The sequence below is a fragment of the Peromyscus californicus genome, unplaced genomic scaffold (assembly GCF_007827085.1).
Source record: "Peromyscus californicus insignis strain IS unplaced genomic scaffold, ASM782708v3 Scaffold_20__1_contigs__length_68692818, whole genome shotgun sequence".
Taxonomy (NCBI): domain Eukaryota; kingdom Metazoa; phylum Chordata; class Mammalia; order Rodentia; family Cricetidae; genus Peromyscus; species Peromyscus californicus.
In genome coordinates, this window is record NW_026294503.1 from 43911513 (window position 1) to 43937645 (window position 26133).

The 26133-nt window shown below is 48.7% G+C and overlaps 2 protein-coding genes and 1 long non-coding RNA gene across 5 annotated transcripts; 1 reads left to right on the forward strand and 2 right to left on the reverse strand.

The window, feature by feature from the left end:
* Positions 1–860: 860 nt before the first annotated feature.
* On the reverse strand, positions 861–11930 carry Ankrd54 (ankyrin repeat domain 54). Its single transcript, XM_052748320.1, has 8 exons — positions 10781–11930; positions 8846–8893; positions 4670–4768; positions 3217–3288; positions 2714–2761; positions 2512–2636; positions 2235–2342; positions 861–1878 (listed from the first exon to the last, which is right to left on the reverse strand). Exons 1-8 carry the CDS (start codon positions 11451–11453, stop codon positions 1804–1806), a joined length of 1248 nt encoding a protein of 415 aa, XP_052604280.1. The 5' UTR covers positions 11454–11930; the 3' UTR covers positions 861–1803.
* On the forward strand, positions 11525–17236 carry LOC128117240 (caspase-2-like). The gene is given in 3 exon segments (XM_052749227.1): positions 11525–11575; positions 11828–12272; positions 12275–17236. Coding segments are annotated over 3 exon segments (1074 nt in total). The 3' UTR covers positions 12853–17236.
* A 3706-nt stretch (positions 17237–20942) lies between these two features.
* LOC128116762 (uncharacterized) lies at positions 20943–26028 on the reverse strand. 3 transcript variants are annotated; one of them, XR_008220590.1, is made up of 4 exons: positions 25918–26028; positions 23610–23705; positions 22373–22489; positions 20943–21349 (listed from the first exon to the last, which is right to left on the reverse strand). It is a non-coding gene; the product is annotated as an uncharacterized LOC128116762 (long non-coding RNA). The 3 variants fall into 3 exon arrangements; XR_008220588.1 differs by having other exon boundaries at positions 20943–22489; XR_008220589.1 differs by having other exon boundaries at positions 20943–22489; positions 25758–26019.
* Between the last annotated feature and the right edge of the window lie 105 nt (positions 26029–26133).

Here is a 26133-nt window from a genome sequence, read left to right on the forward strand (position 1 = left end):
CATGCCCAGGCAGCCCCAGAAGACCCTGGCAGCTTTCACGAATCTGTTCCCAGGGCACCAAAGCTGGCGTTCCAATTTCGCTTAATGTAGATTTTTCTTCAGGATGCCAGGGCGCACTCCACACAAACCTTACTCCATTCTGACGTTCTTGTCCCTCCCCTAACAGCCAGAGGGCCGGTTACCATGCCTTAACTCTTTCCTGGTGGTCGAGGGTGAGGAGGCCCAAGGATGCAAGGCCTGAGGGGGGCGGGGTCTCCAACCTGCCCCAGGTAATGGCTTTGGCCCCAGCGAAGCCCCAAGAAGAGAGCAAGATCAGGTGAACCCCTGGGCCCCAAGAAGTGAAGGTCACCCAGGCAGAGGAGAAAGCCTGGCCCCCCACACAGCTCCTCCTGCCCCTCAGCAGGGACGGCAGCTGCTCCTCCTCAGTCTTGGGGCTGCTGCAGCACTTTGCCCTCCCAACCCTGCCAACGCGGGGGACTTTGGGCTTCCTTCCCCCTCCACATGGGGGCTGGGGGGTTGAAATCCCATCCAGTTCCTCCTCCAGGGTCTGGGGATGGCTGAGTTTCCACTCGGTACGGAGCTGGGATCTGAAGATGGACTCTCTTCTGCCAGTAGCCAGGGCTTCCAGCTTGTCGAGAGAAAATGGGGCAATGCCGGGCCAGACACGGACTGAGTTTAGCAGCCAGTGGCCGATCCCTATCTGAGGGGCACCTACTATGTAAGGATCCCCCACCCAGAGTCATCTCCCTCAGGACAGGGTAGGGCACTGTACAGCGGACCTAAGAGACCTCTGCAATGAGTCTGAGTCCCTGCTACTTCCTCAGTTCCTGCTGTCACTACAAGAAGCCACCACTAAAAGAAACAGCTTAAACAGCAGATTTATTCTCACAGTTCTGGAGGCTAGAAACTAAACCGTGTCCCACTGAGCTCAATCCCGTCTCAGCAGAGCCAGGCCCTGCAGGGGGTTCAGAGGGTGATCCATCTGCAGTCCTTCCCCAGCTCCTGGTTTCCTCCTCCACTTCTCACACCCATGTGGCAGCAGTCATCTCCCGCCTCCCTCCCACAGGGTACCCGGATGAGACCCCGGCCACCTAGATGATCCAGGATCCTCTCTCCTCTAGAGACCTCTGGTGATATGTCTGTGCAGACTCCTGCCACACCAGCCCAGGCCTCGAGGTTCCTGGGATGAGGACCTGGGCACACGGACCACTGTCTGTCTCTGACAACTGGGCTGCAAAATGGATCCCCATCCGTAGTGTTTCAGCGACTGGGAGGGAAGGAACCGGAGACCTTTCTTTGGGCTAAACAGGGTCCCTAACCTTATGAAGGCCTAGGCATCAGCAATGTCCCTCCTCTGCTCAGAGACACCCATGCAGTGCAGTGTGTCCTTGAAAGTCAGGGGCAGGGCTAAACTTCAGTGCTGGTGTGAGGGGCAGGGCCAGCTTGGAGACCCACAGCAGCCAGGGGGGCCTCGGCATGCCTACCCAAAGCCAGATGACGGCAATAAGTCCGTGGCTAGGAAGAAATAGGGCTCTGGGGCTTGCTGAGGCCACAGGGAGGCCACAGGAGTGGTGTCGGCTAGGACAGCACACGTGGGCCTAGAGTATGGCTACAGAGGCTGGCATTATGCAGCGGGAGCTGGGGCTGTGGTCCTGGCCCAGAGAGATGATGCAGACTGTCTGGAAGCAGCTCTGCCCTCAGCATCTAAGGGCAAGGGCAAGGTGGAATTCCGGAGTCCCCTGAGCTTTCCCTGCACCGAGAGCGGAGGACAGAGGGTGCTGGCAAAGCATGGGACCTTCCTTGCTACCTCTTCTCCATGCTCTGCATCTGCAGACTGAGGGAGGTGAAGCTGGCCAAGAGGTCTGTCACTTCATCCACCTGCAGGGAGAAACCCAGGCAGATACCGGGGGATCACCATGGAACACAGGCAGTGCCCCTCTTCAGGGCATACAAATGCTTCCCCCATCTTGGTGTTTCAGTGACTAGGATGGGGGTTCGAGACTTCTGTGTTGGGCTCAGCAGAGTCTGTCCTTGACCAGTGAAGGCCTAGGTGTCACCAACCCTTTTGACTATGGGTTCATCCTGGGCATCAGGTAGTCTGGGACTGCCCCCCCACCCCCACCCCGAGAGCAGGGACATGAGCACACACCAGCCACCACAGCTTCCAGGAAGTGGACAGAAGCTGTGAGGGCCACGGTGGTGGTGACACCCCAGGTCCTGTGGCTACAGCTCACCTGCTCTTTGGTACTTGTCATCTGGAGACGGGTACAGAGGTCATCCAGCCGTTCCCGCTGTTCATGCCGCCCCAGGCGCTCCAGGTACTCCCGTAGCATGTGGATGATCTGGAAGGAGATGGCGAGTTGAGCCGCTGGCTAGAAGGCAGGCACAGGCCCAACTTGCCACCATTAGCATAATGGAGCTGGGATGTTGGGGGTCAGTGAGATCAGGAGCCCTAAGCCAGAGGCAGGAGGTCTGGTGAGCATGGTACCCATCCAGGTAGAAATCGCTCACCTGCTTCACCTCCAGCCGGACGGCCTCCAGGCACTGGGAATGGCCCTCCTGTAGGATGTTCAGCTTTGACTTGGCCAGGTGTAGGGGCGTGCGGCCAGCTCTGTCTAGGGCATCCACACGGGCCCCTGTGGGAACAGGCAGATGGAAGCATGCTGGGGATGAGACTAAGAGAAAGGCGGGAAGAGGGGACGGGGCCACATACCTCCTCGAAGCAGTGTGGTGATGACAGGCACATGGTTGGTGCACGCCGCTGCGAAACAAGAGAGACTGAAGAATCACGAGTGTGGAGAACAGGGAAGAGAAGCTGTGTCTGGGTGTGCCTGGGCCACATTACTCCTGAGACAGTATCACCAAGGCAGTGTGCCCTATTGGGCAGGACTCAGGTCAAGTCCCATTTTCTCCCTGTACAGCTGGGGAAACTGAGGCCCAGAGATAGGACTCACTATAATCGATGGTGTGAGTCAACAGCAAGGCTGTGACAGCCAAAGAGCTCACAACCCACTTCCTAGCAGAGGAGCTGCAGGCAGTCCAGGCTGCCAAGTGCACAGCCAACTGTGAATGGCTGGTCTGTGGGACACAGGCTGTAGGGAACGCACACTTGTGTTTCAGGCCCTGCCAGGATGCTAGGAGATACTTCCGGGAGTCTGCAGAACCCTAGGCTTTACGTCTCCGAAGTCCACCTGGCAGTGGCTTTCGAGGACTTACCCAGGTGCAGTGGTGTGTTGCCCAAGCCATCCTGTTGGTTGGGGTCAGCCCCATGGTCCAGGAGAAGCCGCACTGAAGACAGAAAGAGCCACGATGTACTGTTAGAGGTCCAGCAACTGAACCTCGCCCTGGAGTGCAGAGTGCGGGATCCAGACACGGTTCCCCATGCTGCTGCATGCACTCAATTACTTATGTGATCTACAGGGTTTATGTGTAGGACCCCAAGGGTCCGGAACCAAGGACTCAGGGAGACTCTCTTGGCCTCTCGGTCCTATCCGACAGAGGGAAGTACCCGGGAAGGCTCCTGAAGATATTTCCTATTCCCTCTACAGCAGCACGCTGCACTGAGTGAGGCCATAGATGACGCTGTGCTCCATGAACAGTCTCCCCTCTTCAGCAGCCCTGGGCCACCTCATGTTGCCAGGGCTTGCCAATCATCCAGCTGGAATCACTGGAGGGCCAGGCTGAGTCTCATAAAAGAACACAAGCTAATTCCAGAGGGATTGGTCATAGATGAAATGTGAACAGTAACACTGTCACATCTCTAGAAGGAAACAGGAGACTATCTTTGTGGGGAAGGTGAAGATTTCGTGAAGAGTTACACACAGAAAAACCCACCAACCATAGGAAAGGAGCAACCAGCGCACTGTAGCTGGGCCTGGTGGCTTAGGTCTGTGATTCTAGCTACCCAGGGGTCTGGGGCTGGAGGCTCTCAGGTTCAAGGCCTACCTGGTTTGTAGCATGAGCTCAAGACCAGCCTAGACAACTTACTAAATCCGTCTCAAACCAAAAAGTAAAAAGAAGCCGGGCGGTGGTGGCGCACGCCTTTAATCCCAGCACTCGGGAGGCAGAGCCAGGCGGATCTCTGTGAGTTCGAGGCCAGCCTGGGCTACCAAGTGAGTTCCAGGACAGGCGCAAAGCTACACAGAGAAACCCTGCTCGAAAAACCAAAAAAAAAAAAAAAAAAAGTAAAAAGAGGGCTGGAATATAGCTTAGTGGTGGACCACTTGCCAACACGAGTGAAGACCTTGGGTTTGATCCCAGGACCACAAAAGGAAAAAAAAAAAGCAAGCTGGCCCAAGGTGTGGCAGTGTACACCTGTAATGCGAGCACTCGGAGACAGGAGGAGGAGGTCGGTGGTCATTCTCGGCAACACAGCAAGTCTAAGGCCAGCCTGGACCACACGGACCCTGTTACACACACACACACACACACACACACACACACACACACACACACTTCATTAACAAGCATTAACAAGCACTTCTGTTTATTAAATGACTATTCACCAAGGCATAGTGGCACACATATCTGTCATCCCAGCACTTGAGGACTCCTGTCACAAGTCTTCCTTGTCCCACAGCCCGGGTCCCCCTGAGGCATGCAGACAGCAATTCCTCCCCCATTCCACTCACTGGCCTTGACCAGTTCCTGTCGCTTCCCCGGGACTCACCAATCTGGTCATTGCCATTGCAGGAGGCAAAATGGAGGGCCGTGCGGCCCTTGTCGTCAGCGGCGCAGGGATCTGTGCCGTCTTCCAGCAGCTGCTGCACTGACCACCAAGATGGCGGAGGAGGAGAGAGAGAAAGCAGTAGCGTTAGCTATGCTACAGTCCCTAGGGATGGCCAGTGATGCTCCAGGCCCCTCCAGATGAACCATTCATAATTCACAGGAAAGTTGGTCCCTCCTAGATGCCGGCCCCACGGGGACTACTGGCCCCCAGGGGCAGCTGTTACCTTCCTGGCCGTGGATTCTGTTTAACCGATGTGTCTAGGCATCAGCTAGAACATCAGAAGAGGCTCCTGATGTTTATGGTAGGCATTACAGAGTCACAGTAATTCTGGCATAGGTCGTGGCCCCATCCTCTGTCTCTGCTAGGATACATATCCGTTCCAGCTGGACACAGCTGCCCAAGCTACTGGCTGGTACTTGGTTAAGAGGTAGCACTTGGAAGGGACCGGGGCACAAGCCCCAGGGACACACAGAGTCCCAGGCTAAGCGAAACAAGAAAGGAGTACACAGCCACCATCATGAGGCGGTGGCAGGAGCTGGGATGAGCACAGGCCTGGAGGCCTGGTCTTCACAGCATCATCAGAAATGGGCTTCATCTCTGCCCTGACATCTGCAGAGCCGCTGTGAGGGGGATAATGGATGTGCTATTGCTTCTGACAGTGCGGGGCCCTGAAAAGGGGGAGACATTATGTACTAATGACCATGTCCAGCACAAGTGGGGAAAATTGCTGCCAGTCATTTTAGAGTCTGACATTTTAGTCTCTTTTCCCCAGCAGCACCCTCAAGGATATGAGTCCTTCCAGCCAAAGTCCAAACTGCTTCCTGTCCATGCAGCTCTCCCCAGCTGAGTCAGCCTCTCTTCTCCCACAATTCTCCATTTCCTGTTCATCCTGTTCTTTAGCAGCAGGAGACTGTCCATTCTAGAATAGTGCTCACTGGACAGTGTACTCAGAATTCTGGCCAGGAGTCGGCCTGACAATAGCCATGCAAGGGGTCACAAACACTTCCCAGACCAGGACACTTCAGCCCAGTGACACATAAGGCTCAGAGGCCACAGTGACCCAGGTGACAAGAGGCAAAGCAGGCCGCAAACCTGCTGTGATTTGTATTCCTGCCTGGATTTGTTTTGGTTTTCAGTTCTTGGAGACAGGGTTTCAGTGTCTATAGCCCTAGCTGTCCAGGAACTCACTCTGTAGACGAGGTAGCCTCGAACTCACAGAGATCCACCTGCCTCTGCCTCCTGAGTGCTGGGATTAAAGCCGTGGGCCACCACTGCCCAGCTCCATCTGGGTTTTGAACTGGCGTCACTTTATACTCTTCCTCCTCAGCTATGTTACAAGTTTTAGTCATTGGTATGAAGCATAGTGTCCCTTAAGTGCGCAGTTAGTGTTCCTGGCTGTCTGTCTGGCTGTCATGTCACACTCCTGCAACCATAGCACTCTGGAGACAGGAGATTCACAAGTTCAAGACCAAACTGAAAGACATCAGCCCTAACCCTATTCTCTTGCCACACCCTAGAGAGTTTTTTTTTTAAAGTGCCTGGGTGTGCAGGAAGGCTCAGTAGGTCAAGGCACCAACCCTGATGCCCTGAGTTCAATCACAGAAACCCACAAGGTGGAAGGAGGGAACAAGTACCCCTAAGTTGTACTCTGACATCTACAAGCACACACATGCTCCTCCAAATAATAACGTTAAAAAATAATGTCTATTATCTTCCATTGCAAAACTTTCTAAGTTGATGCTCAAATATCCTCAAACATTTAATTTCATGGAAAACAGACCAAAGTGAGAAGTGGACAGACCTTCCAGGTTCTGGGCCTACTGACTACTGCTGAGCCAAAGGCAAGGGAACCCATCTGGAAGCAGGTCCCTGAGGTAACTGTCCCTCTCCCATGCCTGCTGTAAGGGGGCTCCTATAACCATGGCCCTTCATCAGTGTTCACATCTCACCTGTTTCTCACAGCATCCCACCACCAAAGCAGAATGCCGTACTCTGGAAGTACGTAGAATAATGGCCCTCAAATTTTGTGGCTATGTTACCTTCAAGGCAAAAGTAATTTTTATAGATCTGCCTAAGGCTAAAGACTCAAGATAAGAAGACAATGCTGGATTATCCAGGCCCAATGGAAATGAATGAATCCTTAAAACCAGAGGACCTTTTCCTTTTTTCTTTTTCTTTTTTTTTTTTTCCTTTGGTTTTTCAAGACAGGGTTTCTCTGTAGCTTTGGAGCCTGTCCTGGATCTCACTCTGTAGACCAGGCTGTCCTCAAACTCACACAGATCCACCTGCCTCTGCCTCCCAAGTGCTGGGATTAAAGGCGTACACCACCACAGCCCGGCTAGAGGACCTTTTCTTACTTCAAAAACTAGAGATGGCAAGATAGGACTCAGCCCACTGTTGCGGGCTTTGTAGGTAAGAAACATGGCAACTTGGGAACTGCCAAACAAAGAGAAACAGATTCTTCCCATGACCCTCCGGAAAGAAATGCAGTCTGGAAGACACCTGGAGTTTTAGCCTGGCCAGGAAACCTGGGTTGGATGTGTGACCTACAGAACTGTCCATGATACTTGTGTTGTTGAAAACTGACTGTGGGTCATTTGTTGAGGCTGCTTGGATGGTGAATCCTAACTTGATCAGAGAAGTAACCAGGAGATCACATGTCAGTGTGAACCTATGAGGGCACTCTCAAGAGAAGATTCAGGAAGGAGGGAATTCCCACCCTGAGCGTGGGCAGCACCATTCCATATGCTGCGGGTCCAGAAGGACAGGACAGGGAAAAGGAGGGAGCCTGAGAGCACACGCATGCTCTCTCTGCTTCCTGACACAGTGACACTGACCTCTCCTCTGTCACGCCCACCCCACAGCAATGGCCAATGCAAATTTGCTTTGTTTTTCTTTTTCATTAATTTATCTTTTTTGTTTGTTGCGTATGTAGGGTATATGTTCAAGGTGTGTGTAAGTGCATGTGCCTATGTGTCTGCATGCAGGGACCAGAAGAGGGCATCAGGGGCCTTCTGTCACTCGCCACCGTATTTTATGACACAAGGTCTCAGTGAACCTGAAGCTTCCTGCTTCAGTTTGGATGGCTGGCCACCAAGTTCCTAGGATCCACCTGTCTCCAACCCCCTGATGCTGGGGTTACAGACACATGGAGCCATGCCTGATTTTCTCACACGGGTCCTGGGGATTTGAACTCAGGTCCTCTTGTTTTTACAGCAAATGCTCTTTTGCCACGGAGCCAAGCCTATTATTTTCCTCTTCCTCTGTCCCCCAGGCTGTTTTAGAACTTGCTGTGTAGACCAGACTGGCCTTAATTCGTCATCCACCTACCCCTGCCTCCTGAGGGCTGGGATTAAGGGCATCCCCCACCACACTGAGGTGTGAATGGAGTAAATGATCTGAGAACTAAAAGATCTGAAATCATGAGCCAAAATCAATCTCCTTCCTTGTCACCGTGACAGTCTGACAATACAGCAGCCATAGTAAACCGACACAGCCTTCCCCCACACCCTACCCCCACCCCCAAGACATGGCAGGTATCAGCAGCAATAGCAGTAGTGGTAGTAGTAGTACTATTGGTCCTAGAAGCTGTCCTTGTACCTCTGATGCTCTACCTCAGTTAGGGAATGCCCAGAAGCAGCAACAGAAAGACAGTTGCAGTGTCCTACAGGGAGCCCCACCCATGCTTGTCAGACGCCCTGTCAGTAACAGGTCTGAGGACCAGTTACTGGACAGCCAGGAGTGCCAGATGATCACCCGGCAGTCAAGGCGGAGTGTTCACTCCTGGGAGCCAAAAGTTCCAAAGTGGGCACTTGCTCTTTGCTGAGGGCTTTGCTGAATCCAGGGGGGATAAAAACAAAGAAAACAGGCATGGTCCCTAGCATCAGGATGCACACAGGGTGATGAGCACTGGGACACCAGAGACGCTGGGTAACAGAGGAGCCTGGTGGGGAGTACCCACACCTTACTTCTGTTTTGCACAGTGACTTCAGAGTCAGGGAGTAAATACAGCGAGCATGCTCCAAGGAATGAGGGTGAGCTGGCAGACTGCTCGGGTATGGAGTACTTGGCTTTTTCCTTCCCCATCAGTCCTTAGGTCCCACTGTGCACACTCACCTGTTTCTACATCATTGGCATTGGCCGAGTCCCTCAGCCTCTTCAGAGCTACAAAGACAGAAGAAACAAGTTAAGAAAAAAAAAAAAAGGACCAGAAGAGAACAGAAGGCGCACGCTTCACAGCTCTCCCTGGTAGTCCACCCTTCGGTCACAGCAGCACAGAAAGGCAAAGGTGCTGGGGTAGAAACCACCAGACTGGGAACAAGGAGAACCTGGAACTGGGCCACAGTTGGAGGGGAGACCAGTTTCTGTAACAAAGCTGACTTCTGGAGCCAGATCTAATTTCTGCCACTTGTGGTAGCTGGCAACCTTGAGCAAGCCAGTTTCTTACCCTGGGCATTGGCCCATCATCTATAAAGCAAGGCTAAGCTGTTCTGCCAGCTCTTAAGTTGTTACAAAGAAAACTGAGATAATCTGTTTTTTTTTTTGGTTTTTCGAGACAGAGTTTCTCTGTGTAGCTTTGCGCCTTTCCTGGATCTCGAGCTGTAGCCCAGGCTGGCCTCGAACTCACAGAGATCCGCCTGCCTCTGCCTCCCGAGTGCTGGGATTAAAGGCGTGCGCCACCACCGCCCGGCAGAGATAATCTTTTCTTAAAGAGAAAGAATGAGAGGGCTTATTTAGTCCTTTGTGAGCTAATTGCACTCCACCTTTTATTGTTCTACTCCTTCCTAAATGGATTACCAAACTTGCTAATTCCTAAGCAGAAACATCCCTCTTTTCACTGACATTGCCTCTACTTTAGAACTAACAGAAACTACCTTTGCTGTCAGAGAATGGTCCGAAAAAACTGCAGACTAGCTGTAACAATTGCATCCATCCATATGCCACTTTTTTGTTTCTATAGCACTTTGAAATTCTCTTTTAACCTTCTCTGAGACAGGGTTTCTCTGTGTAGCCCTGGCTGTCCTCGAACTCACTCTGTAGACCAGGCTGGCCTCAAATTCAGAGATCTGCCTGCCTTTGCCTTCTGAGTGCTGGGACTAAAGGCGTGCACTACCATTGCCCGGCCCTCTTTTGATCTTTATAACACTAACACACACATCAGGTCAAATGGTGGTAGTCTGAAAAGGGACCTTAAAACTTTCATTCTTAATCCTCCTGCACCCCATTTTCCTTTACACCCACAAACGGTAGAAAACAATATATCAGACATACGAGGGCAGTCTGGCTGACCTGGGTTGGAATACTGGTACAGTCTTTTTTCTATGTGACTTGAAATCAGAATGTCCAAGTGGTAATAACTGGACTTGATATCGATAATATGTAGGAGTTAGGGATGCTGAAAAGGATTAGTGGGGAAAGATGCTTGCTTCAAAACCTGACCTGAGTGCAATCGCCAGGATTCACACTGTGGACCTAGAACTTGCTACTTCGACCAAGCTAGCCTTGAACTCACAGACATCTTCCTGCCTCTGCCTCCTGAGGATTACAGGTGTGCACTACAGCACCTGGCTGATTTTCTTGTTTACAGTAAATTCTGTACAGGTCATCATTTCCCATGGGTCACAATATATCTCCGAAAGGATTATAAAAGGTTGTATTTCAAACAAGTGTTTGGCCCATCACAAAGGTAGACTACACGTTCAGAACCTTCCCTAACTGATAACACCCCAGTAAAGTTGGCAGTGTACCCATTCTACAAATAGGAAACCGAGGCCACAAGTGTCTGTAGGTTGTGTAAGGGCCACGTGTGGAGCAGTCTGATTCAGATCTGTGCATCCACACAAGTTGGTATAGCGTGGCCACAGGCTCTGGGCTCCCTTCTCTAATAATGAAAATATTCTCCACTGTCCCACATTATTGTCTACTTACAACCACCCCCGAGAGTGGAAAGTTTTCATTCGGTGATGTCCAAGTGGCCAAAGCCACGGTCCTCGGCAGCTCTAACTACTGCGATCACTCACAAGCGACCCCAGGATCCCTAGCTGAGCTCACCGTGCACCTCCTTGCCCGTGGGCCCGAGCCGGCGGTGGGGCCTGGCGGCGCGCCTCAGCCGCCCGGTGGGGATCTTGCAGCGCAGTTCGTCGCGGGGCTCGGCGTCCTGCTGCCACAGGACCTGGAGGTAGCGCAGCGGGGACTGGGCCCTGCCGGCTGCCCGGCCCGGGAGGCCTGCGCCGCCGCCCAGCGCAGCGCCTAGGTCTGCGAAGGAGAACAGGCCTCCGGCTTCCGCCAGCGGCTCCGGCGCCACAGCGCACTCGCCGTCGGAGCTCGAGCGACCGGATCGGGACTCGTCATCCGCGCCCCCGCCGGTGGCTGCCATGGCAACGGCTAGGCGCGGGCCAAACCGCGCCAGCCTCGTTCCAGACCGACCAACGGACCCGCTTCCCTCCTGGAGAAGCCTCGCTGTCAGCGAGCGGGAGGGCGGGGCCTGCAACCACGGCAACAGAGTGCGGGCAGGCCGGGCCGCGTAGAGCGTCGGACCAATCAGAGATCGCCGACCCTGCTCAACACAGCCAATCAGGCAAGGAAAGCAGAGTACAAGAAGAACACTGGTTTCCGGTAGTGTGACTGGCGGGCACGTAAGCCAATCACAAATTAGAGTTGCTACGCACTTAGCGGTTGCTACCGGAGCCAATAAAACAGCTGAGTTCAGGCCACTTTCCCCCATCCTCTTCTTCCAGTTCTTCCTGTCGTAGCTCCGGAAAGACGACTGGCAAATGCTTTAGCCAATCATGGTAAATGCTCTTCAGCCAATCGGAAAGGAAAGTGAAGAAACCAAACTACTCTGATGTAGGTGTGTTTTGAATCAATGAACATACACACAAAAAGAGAGATTTCCCACAAAACGAACAATGATTTGTAGATATCACCACGAAGCAGGCGGTAATATCTTCTAACGTAATAGAATTTCGTCAACGAATTTCGTCAGGGTTCTCTTGTCCCCCGCAGGGATCATTGCTTTAACAAAGAATTTTAATTCAATGTGACCTTTAATTCGGGGTAAACCCTACAGTAGGCAGAGCTATTGCTCAGTCTTGAAAGTCCTATCTACAGGCTTTTGATGCTTTCTGTGAGGCCCTGCGAGAGACCAGGCAAAGTCACTTGAGCTGTGACTATGATACAAGTCTCCCTTTCTGGGTGTGTGAGACCTGCCCGCCTCCCAAGCAGCTCCGCCTATCCACAGGTACTACAGAACACTCCTTAGACAATGGTGACGGTCCTCCCTGCCTTCAGGTGAAGCCATGCACTCCTGAGTTTTATCGGGCACATTACCAACTGGCCTATAGGCTGCAGTCTCAGCCTCTTGGCCTGGCACTGCTGTTGAGTAATGTACACTTCACTGGAGAGAAAGACCTGGAATTTCGCTCTGGAGGGGAAGTGGACCACAATACTCTAGTCACCCTCTTCAAGCTTTTGGGCTATAATGTCCATGCTCTACATGATCAGACTGCACAGGAAATGCAAGAGAAACTTCAGAACTTTGCACAGTGACACACCGGGTCACAGACTCCCGCATAGTGGCACACCTCTCACATGGTGTGGAAGGTGGCATCTACGGTGTGGATGGCAAACTGCTTCAGCTCCAAGAGGTTTTTCGACTTTTTGACAGTGCTAACTGTCCAAGCCTACAGAACAAGCCGAACATGTTCTTCATCCAAGCATGCCCTGGAGAGGAGACGGATGGAGGGGTCGACCAGCAAGATGGAAAGTACCACCCACAATCCCCTGGATGTGAGGAGAGTGATGCTGGCAGAGAGGAATTAATGAAGATGAGACTACCTACTTGCTCGGACATGATATGTGGCTATGCTTGCCTAAAAGGCACTGCTGCCGTGCGGAACACCGAATGGGGTTCCTGGTACATTGAAGCACTCACTCGGGGTTTCTCCGAAAGAGCTTGTGACATGCACGTGGCTGACATGCTGGTTAAGGTGAATGCCCTTATCAAGGAGCGTGAAGGCTACGCCCCTGGCACAGAATTCCACCGATGCAAAGAGATGTCTGAGTACTGTAGTAGGACTCTGTGTCGGCAGCTCTACCTGTTCCCAGGTCACCCACCCACGTGATGCCACCTGCTGTTCATGCCCTTGGAGGCCACTGGACCGCTGGGGGCACAATGGAGCCTTCTCTTGAGGATGGTTTTTTGTTCTGTCTACCCCCTCAGGGATAAGAGACTCTACCAGGCTTGTTTGCTGTCGGCCGTCTCCATCTTTGGGTATGAGACTTAAGGACAGCTCTCCCCGTGTGGTGCTCTCTCCCTGTAGAACCAGCTCTGAATGGATTTGTTGCCAGAAGCATTTTGGCTACAGCCCAAGAGCCTGGAAAATGACATTATGAACACATTATTGTTGTGGGGAGAGAGCATGTGGATTTCTCAATGTTTCATATTTCTGTTCCAGGGCTCTTAGGGATACTTTGGTCATTGCTTTTTTTTTTTTTTAAACATCATTTAAGGTATCTCAGAGATCATCTCCTATCTTTTTTTCATATCTACAACCTCATTTTTCCCCACAGTGAAGATTTGGAAGATGTCCCAATTTAATGCGGGTGTGTTCAACTATCTTGATGAGGCAGAGAGACTTAGACCCTGCTACTGTGAGCAGACGTTCCTGTGCATGCTTTTGAGCGTAGGCCTGAGGTGAAGGGCCATCTCCTCAGCTTCACCCTGGGCTCCTTTGTGCTCTGTGCACCCAGCCTTTGGCCAGAGCCTCAGGTCTGTATGCTGTGACACTGGAAGTTGTGGACAGCTCCCTGGTCATGCTTTCTTTGAATTGTCACCGAAATGAACCTTGTAGGCATTTCAATATAGGCACTCGGTGACAGGTAAATGTGCTGTGTCTCACACTGTCACCTGTCACCAGAATGTCTCCTTCCTTACTGTGATTTCTGATGTGCAGTTAAACTGAACTTCACAGCCGGCCTCCAGGAAATTTCTTGCTTTGCACTGATTCCCCTCTTCATTTTCCTCCCATTCACTGTCTCTGCCAAGTCTGTGAAGTCCTCCTTTGCAGGATCTTCTGGCCACTGAAGGTGTGGCTGTATCTTGTTCCTGCCATCTGCTTGAGCATACGGTTCCTTCAGTTTTAGGAGGCATTATCCCATCTCGCTGTCTGTGTGTTAGTGAGGATAGTTGCATACATGATAGGCCACTAACCTAGAAGCACTTGTCTCTGCTTTTATGAACCTTTTTTATTCTTTAAAACCTTTTGCATTTCCATTTTTGCTTCTCTCCCAGTTTATTCTCCACATAACGGTAGTTTTGGTTTTTAAAATGTCTGATGATGTCACTGTCTTGCTTAGAACACTAGCTTCCTGTTACACCTCATCTAAAATTCAAATCCTTACCCCACTTTATGAGATCTGGCTCTCACCTTCCCTTTGGATCTCAGTAAATGGAGATTTCACACTGTGCTCTGGCCCCTCTCAGTTCCTCCTTCACTGCTGCAGGTGTTTTGAGCGCTTCTTTAGGATAGTGTCTGATTCTCGAGTCTCCAGTAGACCTCTGGTCCATGCTGTCCACGAGCAGTCTTCTGTACCTCTTCTGAGGGCATCCTGGTGGCCCTTCATTGTGCTTACTGCGGTTTGTAGAGGCACACTTGCATGTTTTGCTTGTTGATACTGTTGGTTAAACAGCACACTGCTTGTGGCTGGCCGCCGCCCGCAGTGACCATGCCGGCGGAGGAGAGTGAGAGGGCCCACCACTTTTTAGGCTGGGATGCTGTCGCAGGCTGATGACGTAATTAAGGACAGACTCCTTACATCCCAGATTTTTGCTTATTATAAAAAAGCAGGTAGATGGGAATAGGGGCGTTGTTCCTCTCAAAAACTGCTTCCAGCTGACTATTGGATGTCGGTTGGCTCTTGGGGGAGTCTTCTGAGGTAGACAGGTGTTGTGGGATGCTGTCTGTCATCCGTTTGCTCTGGAGACATGTATCCTTCTTGGCTGTGGCTGGGAACTTTCTGTTTGACAAAATGCTGGTGACACAGAAAAAACTTAGAGAGATAAAAGAATCATTATTATTTTATGTTGACATTTATCTGAGGTAGATCCGGCCTGTCCCTATGGATTTTGAAACATGTTAAGCTTTATCAGAGACAGATTATTTTAAAGCACCTGTTTTCTTTATTAGTTTGGCATCCAGGAGACAGGTGATCAATTGTTAAAAGCATCTCACAGTAATAGATGTTTATATTAAAGTCTTTTTATAGCGCCCAGACGCTTTTGGGTCTGGGGTGTAAATACCTTTAGCTGTTACAGTTTCTTACTTGATGATCTCTGGACTCTGGTTCTGTGGTGGTCCTGTATCATTGACTGAACAGTGCATGAAAATTTATTTTTTTGGAATTAGGGACAAGGCAAAGATCAGGGCCCCGTCTGTATGCACGTGAGAAACACAGGCAGTGGATCTGGAGTGAAGCAATGAGCTCTTATTTTACGTGGAAATCTTTTTTCTTTAAGTAACTCTGAAAGTGCAATTAAATCTGGTGAGGTGGTAAGGCTGTCCTCTGTACCTGATAATAAAGGAGAGGTGATATCCCAAAACTCCCAGGACTGAGTCAGTGGCTCTGGTGTCCAGAAGGAAAGAAACAGATCGATTCCCTGCTGCGTTCTGGGTTCCCTGCCATGGCTGTAGCCAAGCCTAGGTCTGCTGGAGGTCTTAGCTTGATGTACCCATGCATCTTAGCACCTGGGGGCAGTCAGCTGACTCTTTGTCTTTCTAGGCGGCACTTTTAACAAGACTGTTGATGGCCTGGCAGGGCATTCGCTAGCCCGTGGCCTTTTCTTCACTTAAAACAGGGACCCAACAGCTTTTGGAAGTTAGCAAGTGCCAGCACTTGGCAATTTTGTTTTCGGGCTTTTATCTCTTCCCTGGCACACCTTAAATGTCACAGATGACTCTCTTGCCTGTGGGGTCAGGAGCCTTGCTCTCCAGATGCTTAAGTTTTAGTCGGGGAGGTGTGGGAAACAGGAGATGGATTTTACTCTGTGTCCTGAATTTTTTTCCTGATGATTGGTGGCTTAAGGACAGCTTTTGGAAGATCTGCCAGGAGGCAGACTATAAACTGATCCTTTTGGAAGACTTGTCTGAGGCTATAAGCTGATTTTTGGCTTAAGAGCCATTTTGACTACTGTAAACTTATTTGTATGGATCTTAGCCGCTTCCAGACCTGTCTGTGTTTCTCAAGGCAGTTTGAGAACGAGTGGGTGGAGTTAAGGTGAGTTAGGGCGAGACGTAGAAACCGCCCAAGCCCGCCCATTTGAGCCCGCCCACTGCCGGTGGAAGTCAGACAGAAAAGGTTGCACATGGCAGATGCAGAGGTGGGGAGGGAGAAGGGTTTAGAGCTTCAGCAGAAAGCTTGGAGATAAAGTAACTCTTATTTGCCCGTTCGCTGGCAGAAGTTCCCGCGATGCTGTTATGCGGCCAGGTTTACCAGTGCCCACCCCTATCCGCCAATGTAGGTGGCAAATGTATCCGTCCCTTTGTCCCATGGCTGTAGCCAAGAGAAAAATAAAAAATTGAAATAACAAACCAGGATCAGACTACAATCTCGGGCGTCCCTGTGGAGAGAGATCTATGAATCAGCTCAAGTCACCGTTCCTCTTCGTCAAGGGAAGGTGAGGGCTTTGGATGCACTGCAGTTGGTCCACCCTTGAACCCTAGACACCATTGACCCCCTCGTCAGGATCAAAAAATGTGCCTGTCATTGCCAGTACAGCCCGAGGACAACCCCCGGGGTGTCCGTCGCAAAGAATATAGCTCAGACTACAGCGTGAGAACGGCTGACTCACTGTGGTGACGGCAGCAGTAGCAGTGTGGGGGTCCAGCGGCAGATGGCAGCGGTCACAGCAGGTCCTCGGTGCTCGGTGGTGTATCCGAGTTACGGCACCAATGTTGGTTAACAGCCCACTGCTCGTGGCTGGCGGAGGAGAGTGAGAGGGCCCACCTGCTTTTTAGGCTGGGACGCCGTCGCAGGCTGATGACATAATTAAGGACAGAATCCTTACAGATACCTTCCCTACTAAACTGAAAGCTCTCAGAGAGAAGAAATCATGTTTCTTACTTGCTGTATACCCAGTACCTGGAACTTACTAGGTCGTCAATGAATGTTTCTTGAATAAAGGAAGGAGGCAAGCCGCTAACTCTAGTTAAATCCTGCCTTTAACAATTTCTAAATTGCTATTATAGTATGCAGTTTAATTAGTATTTGTACTCTTCTGGTTTTTTTCAGGTGTTCTATTTTTATCCACTGATTTATTGTTTGTTTTTAAACCATCTGAAGACATATCACGTGTGAGACAACTTCCTTCACATCTCCATGGTGTCCAGCATATTTGAGGCCTATGATAGTTGAGGTGCTCAATTATTATTTGTTGTATGAATCAAGTGGTTTGAAGACTTGCTGCCAAATTCTGCTTTTGGGTCAGTATAGGATGCATATATTTGTGTGATAGAATCTTCACACTTCCCACTGCCAAGATTTGTATTGCCATCAGGTGCCAAATAAATGTTGATACTTATTTAAAAAAAGAAAAAAGAAAGAAAAGAAAAGAAAAAGAAAGTCCTATCTAACACTGGCCTGAACCTGACCCAAGGGAGCTGCTAGTACACACGCATTTGCACATACATGCACGCGCGCACGTCATTTGCATTTGGTCAATTCGTAAATAAAATAAAAAACACTTGTAAGACCAGGTAAATAACTACCTGTAGTCTTGCCTTGTGGGACTCCAAGGACTTGGGTTCTAGTCCCGATCTACCCTAAGTTTGTAATTTGGGGGCAACTTCTTGGAGCCCGTCTTCCCGCCAGGAGTTTTTCTAGGTAGAATATGAATACCAGCCCAGGCCAGATCCAACAAGTTGCCATTCTTTTCCATCTTTCTTCGCCTCGACCGCTTGGCCTTTACAGTATATTAGAGAAATGTGAACTGGTTGTCCACATTTAAACTTTGAGAGCTGGGGGCTGGAGAGATGTCTCAGTGTTTAAGAGCAAGCACGGACTACTCTTCCAGAGGACCCGGGTTCAATTCCCAGCACCCACATGGCAGCTCACAACTGTCTATAACTCCAGTTTGACACCCATGTCAAAACACCAATGTACAAAAAATGGAAATAAGTAACATTTTAAAAATTGACAGCTGATGGGGCTGGAGAGATGGCTCAGTGGGCAAGAGCACTGGCTGTTCTTCCAGAGGACCTGGATTTGATTCCCAGTACCCCTGTGGCAGCTCACAACTGTCTGTAACTCCAGTTCCAGAGGATCTGGTACCCTCACACAGACATACTTGTAGGCAAAACACCAATGCACATAAAAACAAGTAAACCTTAAAAAAACAAATTTAAAAAAACTGACAGCTGAGCCAGCAAGATGGACAGTGTTCTCAACCCGGGGGGATCTTGAACAACCCTGTCACAAAAGTAGCCTAAGACCATCTGCATATCAGATATTTACATCATGATTCATAACAGTAGCAGAATTACCGTTAGGAAGCAGCAACGAAAATCACTTCATGGTTGGGGTCCCCATACATGAGGAACTGTGTTAAAGGGTCACAGCCTTAGGAAGGTTGAGGACCGCTGGTGGGACAGAACTCTTGTTGCCACAGACTGACTACCCGAGTTTGATTCCAGATCTTGGGGGAAGTTCTGCCTTAGCTTCCACACTCACTCCATGGCATGGGTGCACCCACAGTCTGTCTCCCTCTTTCTCTCTCTTCCCCTCCCTCCTCCTCTCCCTCCCTTACCCTTGCTCACACACAAATATTAACAAAATTTTAAAATAACACTTGGCAGCTTTCAAATAACAGTTTTATTCACATTCTCCTAAAAACGGGAAGATATTTCAATACATAACATGATGTCCCCACTATTACTATTGTACGTTGTTATTTCAGGCTTATTATGCAGCCTGAGATGACCTTGAACTTCGCTTCTTGACTAGAACTAAGATGACAAGCACACATCACCCTGATGTGGTTTTTTTTTTTTAATTTTAATTTTTTTTTGTTTTTTTGTTTTGTTTTTTTTCGAGACAGGGTTTCTCTGTGTAGCCTTGCGCCTTTCCTGGATCTCGCTCTGTAGACCAGGCTGGCCTCAAACTCACAAAGATCCACCCTGATGTGTTTATGTGTTGCTGGGCAGCAAACCCAGTGCTTTGTGCATGGTAGCCAAGCACCCTGCCTGCTGAGTTACATACAACTCAGCTCCTGCTCTCCTTTCCCCTTCTTCTTCCTCTTCTTCCTCTTCTTCTTCTAAGAATTATTTATTACTTATACAGTGTTCTGCCTGCATGTGTCCCTGCAGGCCAGAAGAGGGCACCAGATCTCATTATAGATGGTTGTGAGCCACCATGTGGTTGCTGGGAATTGAACTCAGGATCTCTGGAAGAACAGCCATTGCTCTTAACCTCTGAGCCATCTCTCCAGGCCCTTCTTTCCCCTTCTATACATAGGATTCCATAGTCTCCCCACCCTTGTTGCCTTCCAATGGAGGCTGAAAGGCAATTGCCACTTTCTGTCATTTTTAGGGAAGACTCCGCACCCCCCACCACAGGGTTTCTCTGTATAACCCTGGCTGTCCTTGATCATGCTCTGTAGACCAGGTTGGCGATGAACTCAGAGATCCCCCCTGCCTCTACCCCACAAGTGCTGGGATTAAAGGCTTTCACCACCATTTGACCGGCAGAAAGCCTATTCTTAAAATGAGTTAGCAAGAAGTGAAAATGTTGCTTTTTTTTCACAAAAGTGGCATAATGAGGCAGGACACGGTGGCACACACCTTTAACCCGAGGACTCAGGAGGCAGAAGAAGGTAGATCTTTATGAGTTTGAGGCTAGCCTGGTCTATATTGTGAACTCCCGGCCAACCAGAGCTAGAAAGTGAGATCCTGTTTCAATAAAATAAATCTTAACACACACACACACACACACACACACACACACACACACACACACACACATTTGTTTTTCCAGACAAGGTTTCTCTGACTCTTGCTTTCTGCCTCTTCTTTAACTAGATCCCTGAGCCCTGAGGGGAGGGGTCTGATGAAGACATCTCCTTTAGCAGTGAGTGCTCCAAAGTCTCTCGCTTTCTGCACATTGTCCTGTTGTGGGCCTTTGTGTTAGTTCCCATCTGCTGCAAGAAGCAGCTTCCCTGATGATGACTGAATAAGGCACTGATCTCTGAGGGTTTTGTTTGACATCCTCACATTTTCATTTCTAGTTTTATTGCAGTTTGAGTTTTCTTTAGTGATTCTATTTCTACTTTCATGTCTTTAGTTGTTTTCATTATTTCATTCAATTGTTTCTTTGTGTTTTCATTGTCTTCACTAAGGGATTCATTCATATCCTCCTTAAGGTCCTCGAACACATTTATATTCGCTGCTTTGAAGTCCTTATCTTGTGCTTCAACTCTATTGCATTTTCTTCTTTTTTTCTTCCTTCCTTCCTTCTTCCTTTCTTTCTTTTTTCTTTTTTTGTTTTTTGAGACAGGGTTTCTCTGACCATCCCGGAACTCATTTTGTAGACAAGGCTGGCCCCAAACTCAAGATCTGCCTGCCTTTGCCTCCTGAATGCTGGGATTAAGGGCTTCTGCCACCATCACCTGGATTTTTTTTTTAAAGCAAAGCTCTGGGCTGGAGAGATGGCTTAAAAGTTAAGAGCACTTGCTACTCTTCCAGTTCCAGGGGATCTGACGCCCTCTTCTGACCTCCAATGGCACTGCATGCGTGTGGTGCACATACATACACACAGGCAAAACCCTTATACACATACAATAAGATGAATAAATCTAAAAAAGAAATGGAGCAAAGAAAAACAAAACAATAGCCAGACAAATAAGTAGATTGTTTATTTGTGGCCAAGAACAATATAGTCTTCAAAGTCTATGGTGAAAGGAAAAGATAGAATTTAAGAAGCAATAAGGAAACAGCCTGCCCCTTCATTGGCCTTTTTTTATTTTTATTTATTTTTATTTTATTTTATTTTTTTTTTTTTTTGGTTTTTCGAGACAGGGTTTCTCTGAGTAGCTTTGCGCCTTTCCTGGAACTCACTTGGTAGCCCAGGCTGGCCTCGAACTCACAGAGATCCGCCTGGCTCTGCCTCCCGAGTGCTGGGATTAAAGGCGTGCGCCGCCACCACCCGGCTGGCCTTTTTATTATATAGTGTGCCTCAGTTTAGATTTTGCTTGATGAAGCCTATACTGGAGGATCCACAATGATGCTTCTGGCTCTGACTGGCAAAGTGCAAGTGCAGGATGGGGTGGGTAGGGCTTCTGAGATAGTGATCTGGGCAGTGAAGCAAACAGAACAGGAGGTGAACTACAAACAAACCTCATGGCTGTGAAAAAAGGAGCTTCAAACACATCCGTCTGCAAAGCCTAGATAGGCCGGGATATAACTAAGCCAGAGAATTTCCTACCTCAAACCCCAGGCAAAAGATCAAGAGAAAAAAAGCAGGATTTCAGCTGCTGAGTCCCCTGTTCCAGGAGCCCGAGGCTGCTCTGTTCCTTCTCCTTTGAAGTCCTGCTTTTCCATTTACAAAGGAGCCTTGCAAAAATCAACCCCCCTGTGATGAAAGATCGCATAGTCTGTGAAGGGCTTTCATCTGCTCACCAGAGCTGTGTTTCTAAGTCGAGTTAATGTGCCGTCAGGCAACGGACCTAGTCTAGACTCAAATGTAATCGTATAAATAAGGTTTTAAAGGAAACCAGGAGAGCGGAAAGTAGTAGCTATGACAGTGCAGATGAGATGTCGGGGTAGACGGGAATGATGGAGACAAGGTGGCGAGACCTAGCTTATGGGGCTATTTCTGGAGTAGAGCCAGCAAGATTTGCAAGATGCATTGAACATGGAATATGAGAGAGGGTGGGGAGGGGAGGACGGCTGTGAAAACACTAGGAAAACCAGGAATGTTAAGCACACAGGCTTATCTCTTCAAGGAATGTGTAGACCTCTTTCCCCCTCAGAAGACTGGGACTGGATGCGGTTAATAACCTGTAAGGCCGGGCTTGAATCCGCCAGAATCTTTATCCCAGACTTTCCCTCCCTAGGCCTTTACCTTTAGCTTTGTTTCTCAGTCAATAGAACCCATCTGTAGGGGAGATGTCACATGTACTTTATAGCCTGGTGACCTCTATGCTATCTTGATCACAGACCACACCAGACCCTAGACTCTTTTTTTTTTTTTTTTTTTTGGTCTTTCAAGACAGGGTTTCTCTGTGTAGCTTTGCACCTTTCCTGGAACTCACTTGGTAGTCCAGGCTGGCCTCGAACTCACAGAAATCCGCCTGGCTCTGCCTCCCGAGTGCTGGGATTAAAGGCGTGCGCCACCATCGCCCGGCGACCCTAGACTCTTGAACTATAGAATCCATCCTCACGGTAGAGGTCACATGTACTTGGGCAAAGAGTTTTGATGTAGTCACACCTAAAGCTTAATTGTGCACACGGGATTGAGATAACTGTCACCAGGAAACTTTTTTCCAAAATCGTGTTGTACTTAAATATGTCTAAAATCAACTGCCCAGCGTCAGACTCTAGAAGTCTGGTCATGCACTGGCCAAGTTGTGCTGAACCTGATTTCCCTTCTTACCTCTTGCCATCCATTTTCCTGCTGGCTGTAGCATTTGCAGGGACCCCCACAAGCAACAGAAAGGATAAAGTTGTCCTTAATTGAGAAGGGGAGACTGCCGTTCAAACTGGGCTGAACCTCAAAGTCAGAAGGCTAATTTGGAATTGTTGTTGTTGTTATTATTACTTATTTATTAGTTTTTTGGAGACAAGGTTTCTCTGTGTAGCCCTGGCTATCCTGGAACTTGCTCTGTAGACCAGGCTAGCATTGAACTCAGCAGAGATCTGCCTCTGCCTCTCAAGTGCTGGGATTAAAGGCATGCACCACTACTGCCAGGCTATTATTATTATTATCATTTTTTTAAAAGATTTATTTATTTATTATTATACAGTATTCTGCCTGCATGTGTCCCTGCAGGCCAGTAGAGGGCACCAGATCTCATCACAGATGGTTGTGAGCCACCATGTGGTTGCTGGGAATTGAACTCAGGACCTCTGGAAGAGCAGACGGTGCTCTTAACCACTGAGCCATCTCTCCAGCCCCTATTATCATCATCATGATGTAGTAGGATTATCACAAGTTTGAGGCCAGCCTGGGCTACATAGTAAGCACCAGGCCAGCCAGAGTGCAGAATAAGAACCCACCCCAAATTAAAATAAAAGCAACCCAAAATTCTCAAAACCCAGGAAGCAAATGTTCTGAAACACATATCTTTTTTTTTTTTTTTTTTTTGAGACAGGACTTCTCTGTGTAGCCCTAGTTGTCCTTGAACTCACTTTGTAGACCAGGCTGGCCTTAAACTCAGACATCTGCCTACTTCTGTTTCCCCAAGTGCTGAGATTAAAGGCGTGGGCCACCACCGTCTAGCTACATAATTATTTTTTCTGGTTCTTTTTTTTTTTTTTTGGTTTTTCGAGACAGGGTTTCTCTGTGTAGCTTTGCACCTTTCCTGGGACTCACTTGGTAGCCCAGGCTGGCCTCGAACTCACAGAGATCCGCCTGGCTCTGCCTCCCGAGTGCTGGGATTAAAGGCGTGCGCCGCCACCACCGCCCCGGCTTTTCTGGTTCTTAATATGCTGGTTCTTTCTGGATCTGAAACAATTCTTTTGTATCCCTGTCTTCCTCTTCAGCACTGGGGTTGAATTTAGGATTGGCCACAGGTTAGGTAAGTGCTCCACCTCTGAGCTGTTTCCCTGGCTTTCTTTTTACTTGGTGAGACAGAGTTTCACTGCATTTACCAGGCTGGTCTTGAACTCACTTTACATCCCAGGCAGGTCTTGAACTTGCCACAAACACTTGAGTAGCTGGAATTAAAGGCTTGAACCCCCAGGCCCAGCGTCAACATTTGTTATACCTGAAAATGGAAAAATAATTGTTTCCTCTAGAATCTAGTTTAGATCCAAAAAAATTTTTTTCAGCATTAAACTTGTTTTTCAGAGACTGGATTTCCCTATGCAACTCTCATCTGTCCTGGAATGTAGGCGGAGTTTCTCTGTGTCTTGGCAGCTGCCCCCAAATAACCATTCAGAGACTTACTAATTATAAATGTTCAGTTGATAGCTAGATGGCTACTAGCTAAATTTTATATTTTAAATTAACCCATAGTTCTTATCTACTCTCTGCCACTTGGCATACCCTCGTACCTTTCTTCAACACTGCATGTTCATCTTGTTTTTCTCTACATCTCTTCAAGACTTCCAAGACTCCACCCTTCTTCTTCCCAGAATTCATTCTGCCCCCCAAATCCTGCCTAGCTATTAGCCAATCAGCTTTTTATTAACAATGAGAGGAACACATTTTCACAGTGTACAGAAGGATTATTCCACAGCATTTCTCCCTTTTTGTCTAAATAAAAAAAGGGAAGGTTTTAAGTTCAACATAGTAAAATTATATACAACAAAACAGTTATCAAGTAAGAATTACAGTTACAATATCCAGTTCATTTGTATTTGGCAAAAGTAGAGAAAATTTTTTATTATCTATTTTTGTAGGTCTAGAGTTTTATACCTAATTTACTTTTTTTTTTTGTTTTTCGAGACAGGGTTTCTCTGTGTAACTTTGCGTCTTTTCCTGGAACTCACTTGGTAGCCCAGGCTGGCCTCGAACTCACAGAGATCCACCTGGCTCTGCCTCCCGAGTGCTGGGATTAAAGGCGTGCGCCACCACAGCCCGGCCTAATTTACTTTTTATCACAACTAAGTAAAACTGTTTAATTATTTGGTCTTTAACTCCCTCAAAGACCCTAGAAGGGTCTTCAGAGTGAGTTCCTGTGCTGATATATTATATACCCTAATAAAATATGCCTGAAGATCAGAGAACAGAACAAGCTACTAGATTAAACATAGATGCCAGGCAGTGGTGGCACACATCTTTAATCCTAGCAGTTGGGAGGCAGAGATCCGTCTGATCTCTGTTAGTTTGAAGCCCTCTGGACTACATGAGGTTACTTAGTTTAGGAGAGAAACAGAGCCAGGCCGTGGTGGCACACACCTTTAATCCCAGTACTTGGGAAGCACACATGTCTTTAAGGGCTGGACAGAGAAAGGTATATAAAGCATGATGAGACAGGAACTAGAAGCCTTTTCCACTGAGGAAGCTCCTTTGGCTAGAGGCCTATTGGCTGAGGGTTTTTCATGTTGAGGAGTCCTAGAGGTAAGACGTGGCAGTGGCTTGTTCCTTTGTCTCTCTGATCTTTCAGCATTTACCCCAGTATCTGGCTCAGGGTTTTTTATTATAAGACCTTTAGAAATTTGAGCAAAAAGTTCCAATTATTTATTCTTTAACTCCCTCAAAGACCCCAGAAGGGTCTTCCAGTGTGTTCCAGTACTATGGAACTCTCTCTGAAGACCAAGCTGGCCTCGAACTCAGAGATCCACCTGTCTCTGCCTCCCGAGAGACCCTGTGTCAAAAATAGACAAACAAATAAACAAATAAGAAATCTTGGGGCTGGAGAGATGGCTCAGCAGTTAAGGAATGCTTGCTACTCTTGCAGAAGACCCAAATTTCACCCCCCAGAGAGGTGAGTTCACAATCAGCTGTAACTCCAGAGGATTGACGCCCTCTATGCATCACTTACACACACACATACACACACACACACGCGCGCGCGTGCGCGCGCTAATAAATAGTAATTTTAAAAGTAAAATCTTGGCCGGGCAGTGGTGGCGCACGCCTTTAATCCCAGCACTTGGGAGGCAGAGCCAGGCGGATCTCTGTGAGTTCGAGGCCAGCCTGGTCTCCAAAGCGAGTTCCAGGAAAGGCGCAAAGCTACACAGAGAAACCCTGTCTCGAAAAACCAAAAAAAAAAAAAAAAAAAAAAAGAAAAACCAAAAAAAAAAAAAAAAAAAAAAAAGTAAAATCTTTATTAAACCCTCTGTGTTAAAAAAAAAAAAAAAAAGAATCAGACCTGAAGGCAATTCTAAATGCAATTCTAAATGCTTTGAGTAGAAGGCATCACTACGCAGCAACACCGGTCCAGCCACAGAGAGCCTCGCAGTGATCCTGCTCTATAACCACATTGGCCTGGAAATAACTAAACTCAGGGTATCCTGCAACTTGCTGCGAACCTCTTGCCCCCGCCATCCATGAGAACGCAGACGTGATCCAACAGGCCCTCCAGGCTTCCCCTTCACACAGAACTCCCGCCGGTCCCTATTTCTGCGCGAACCACATCCTTTGAAAAGCTTCTGTAGGAGGAGGGAGGGTCTCCGCTAGCCTACGTGCTCCGCCCTTCCGATCAAAGCTACATCAGTTCCTCGGCCGCCCCGGAAGGGCTTCCGGTA

Bases quoted from the DNA above. Each gene is read 5' to 3' on its own strand.
- Ankrd54 (XM_052748320.1), bottom strand. From the start codon at position 11,453: ATGGGGGAAAGTGGCCTGAACTCAGCTGTTTTATTGGCTCCGGTAGCA. The intron at 8,894-10,780 runs GTGAGCTCAGCT...CTGTCTTTGTAG, and splicing joins CACGGGCAAGGAGGTGCACG to CTCTGAAGAGGCTGAGGGAC. The intron at 2,637-2,713 runs GTATGTGGCCCC...CTGTTCCCACAG, and splicing joins CACCACACTGCTTCGAGGAG to GGGCCCGTGTGGATGCCCTA.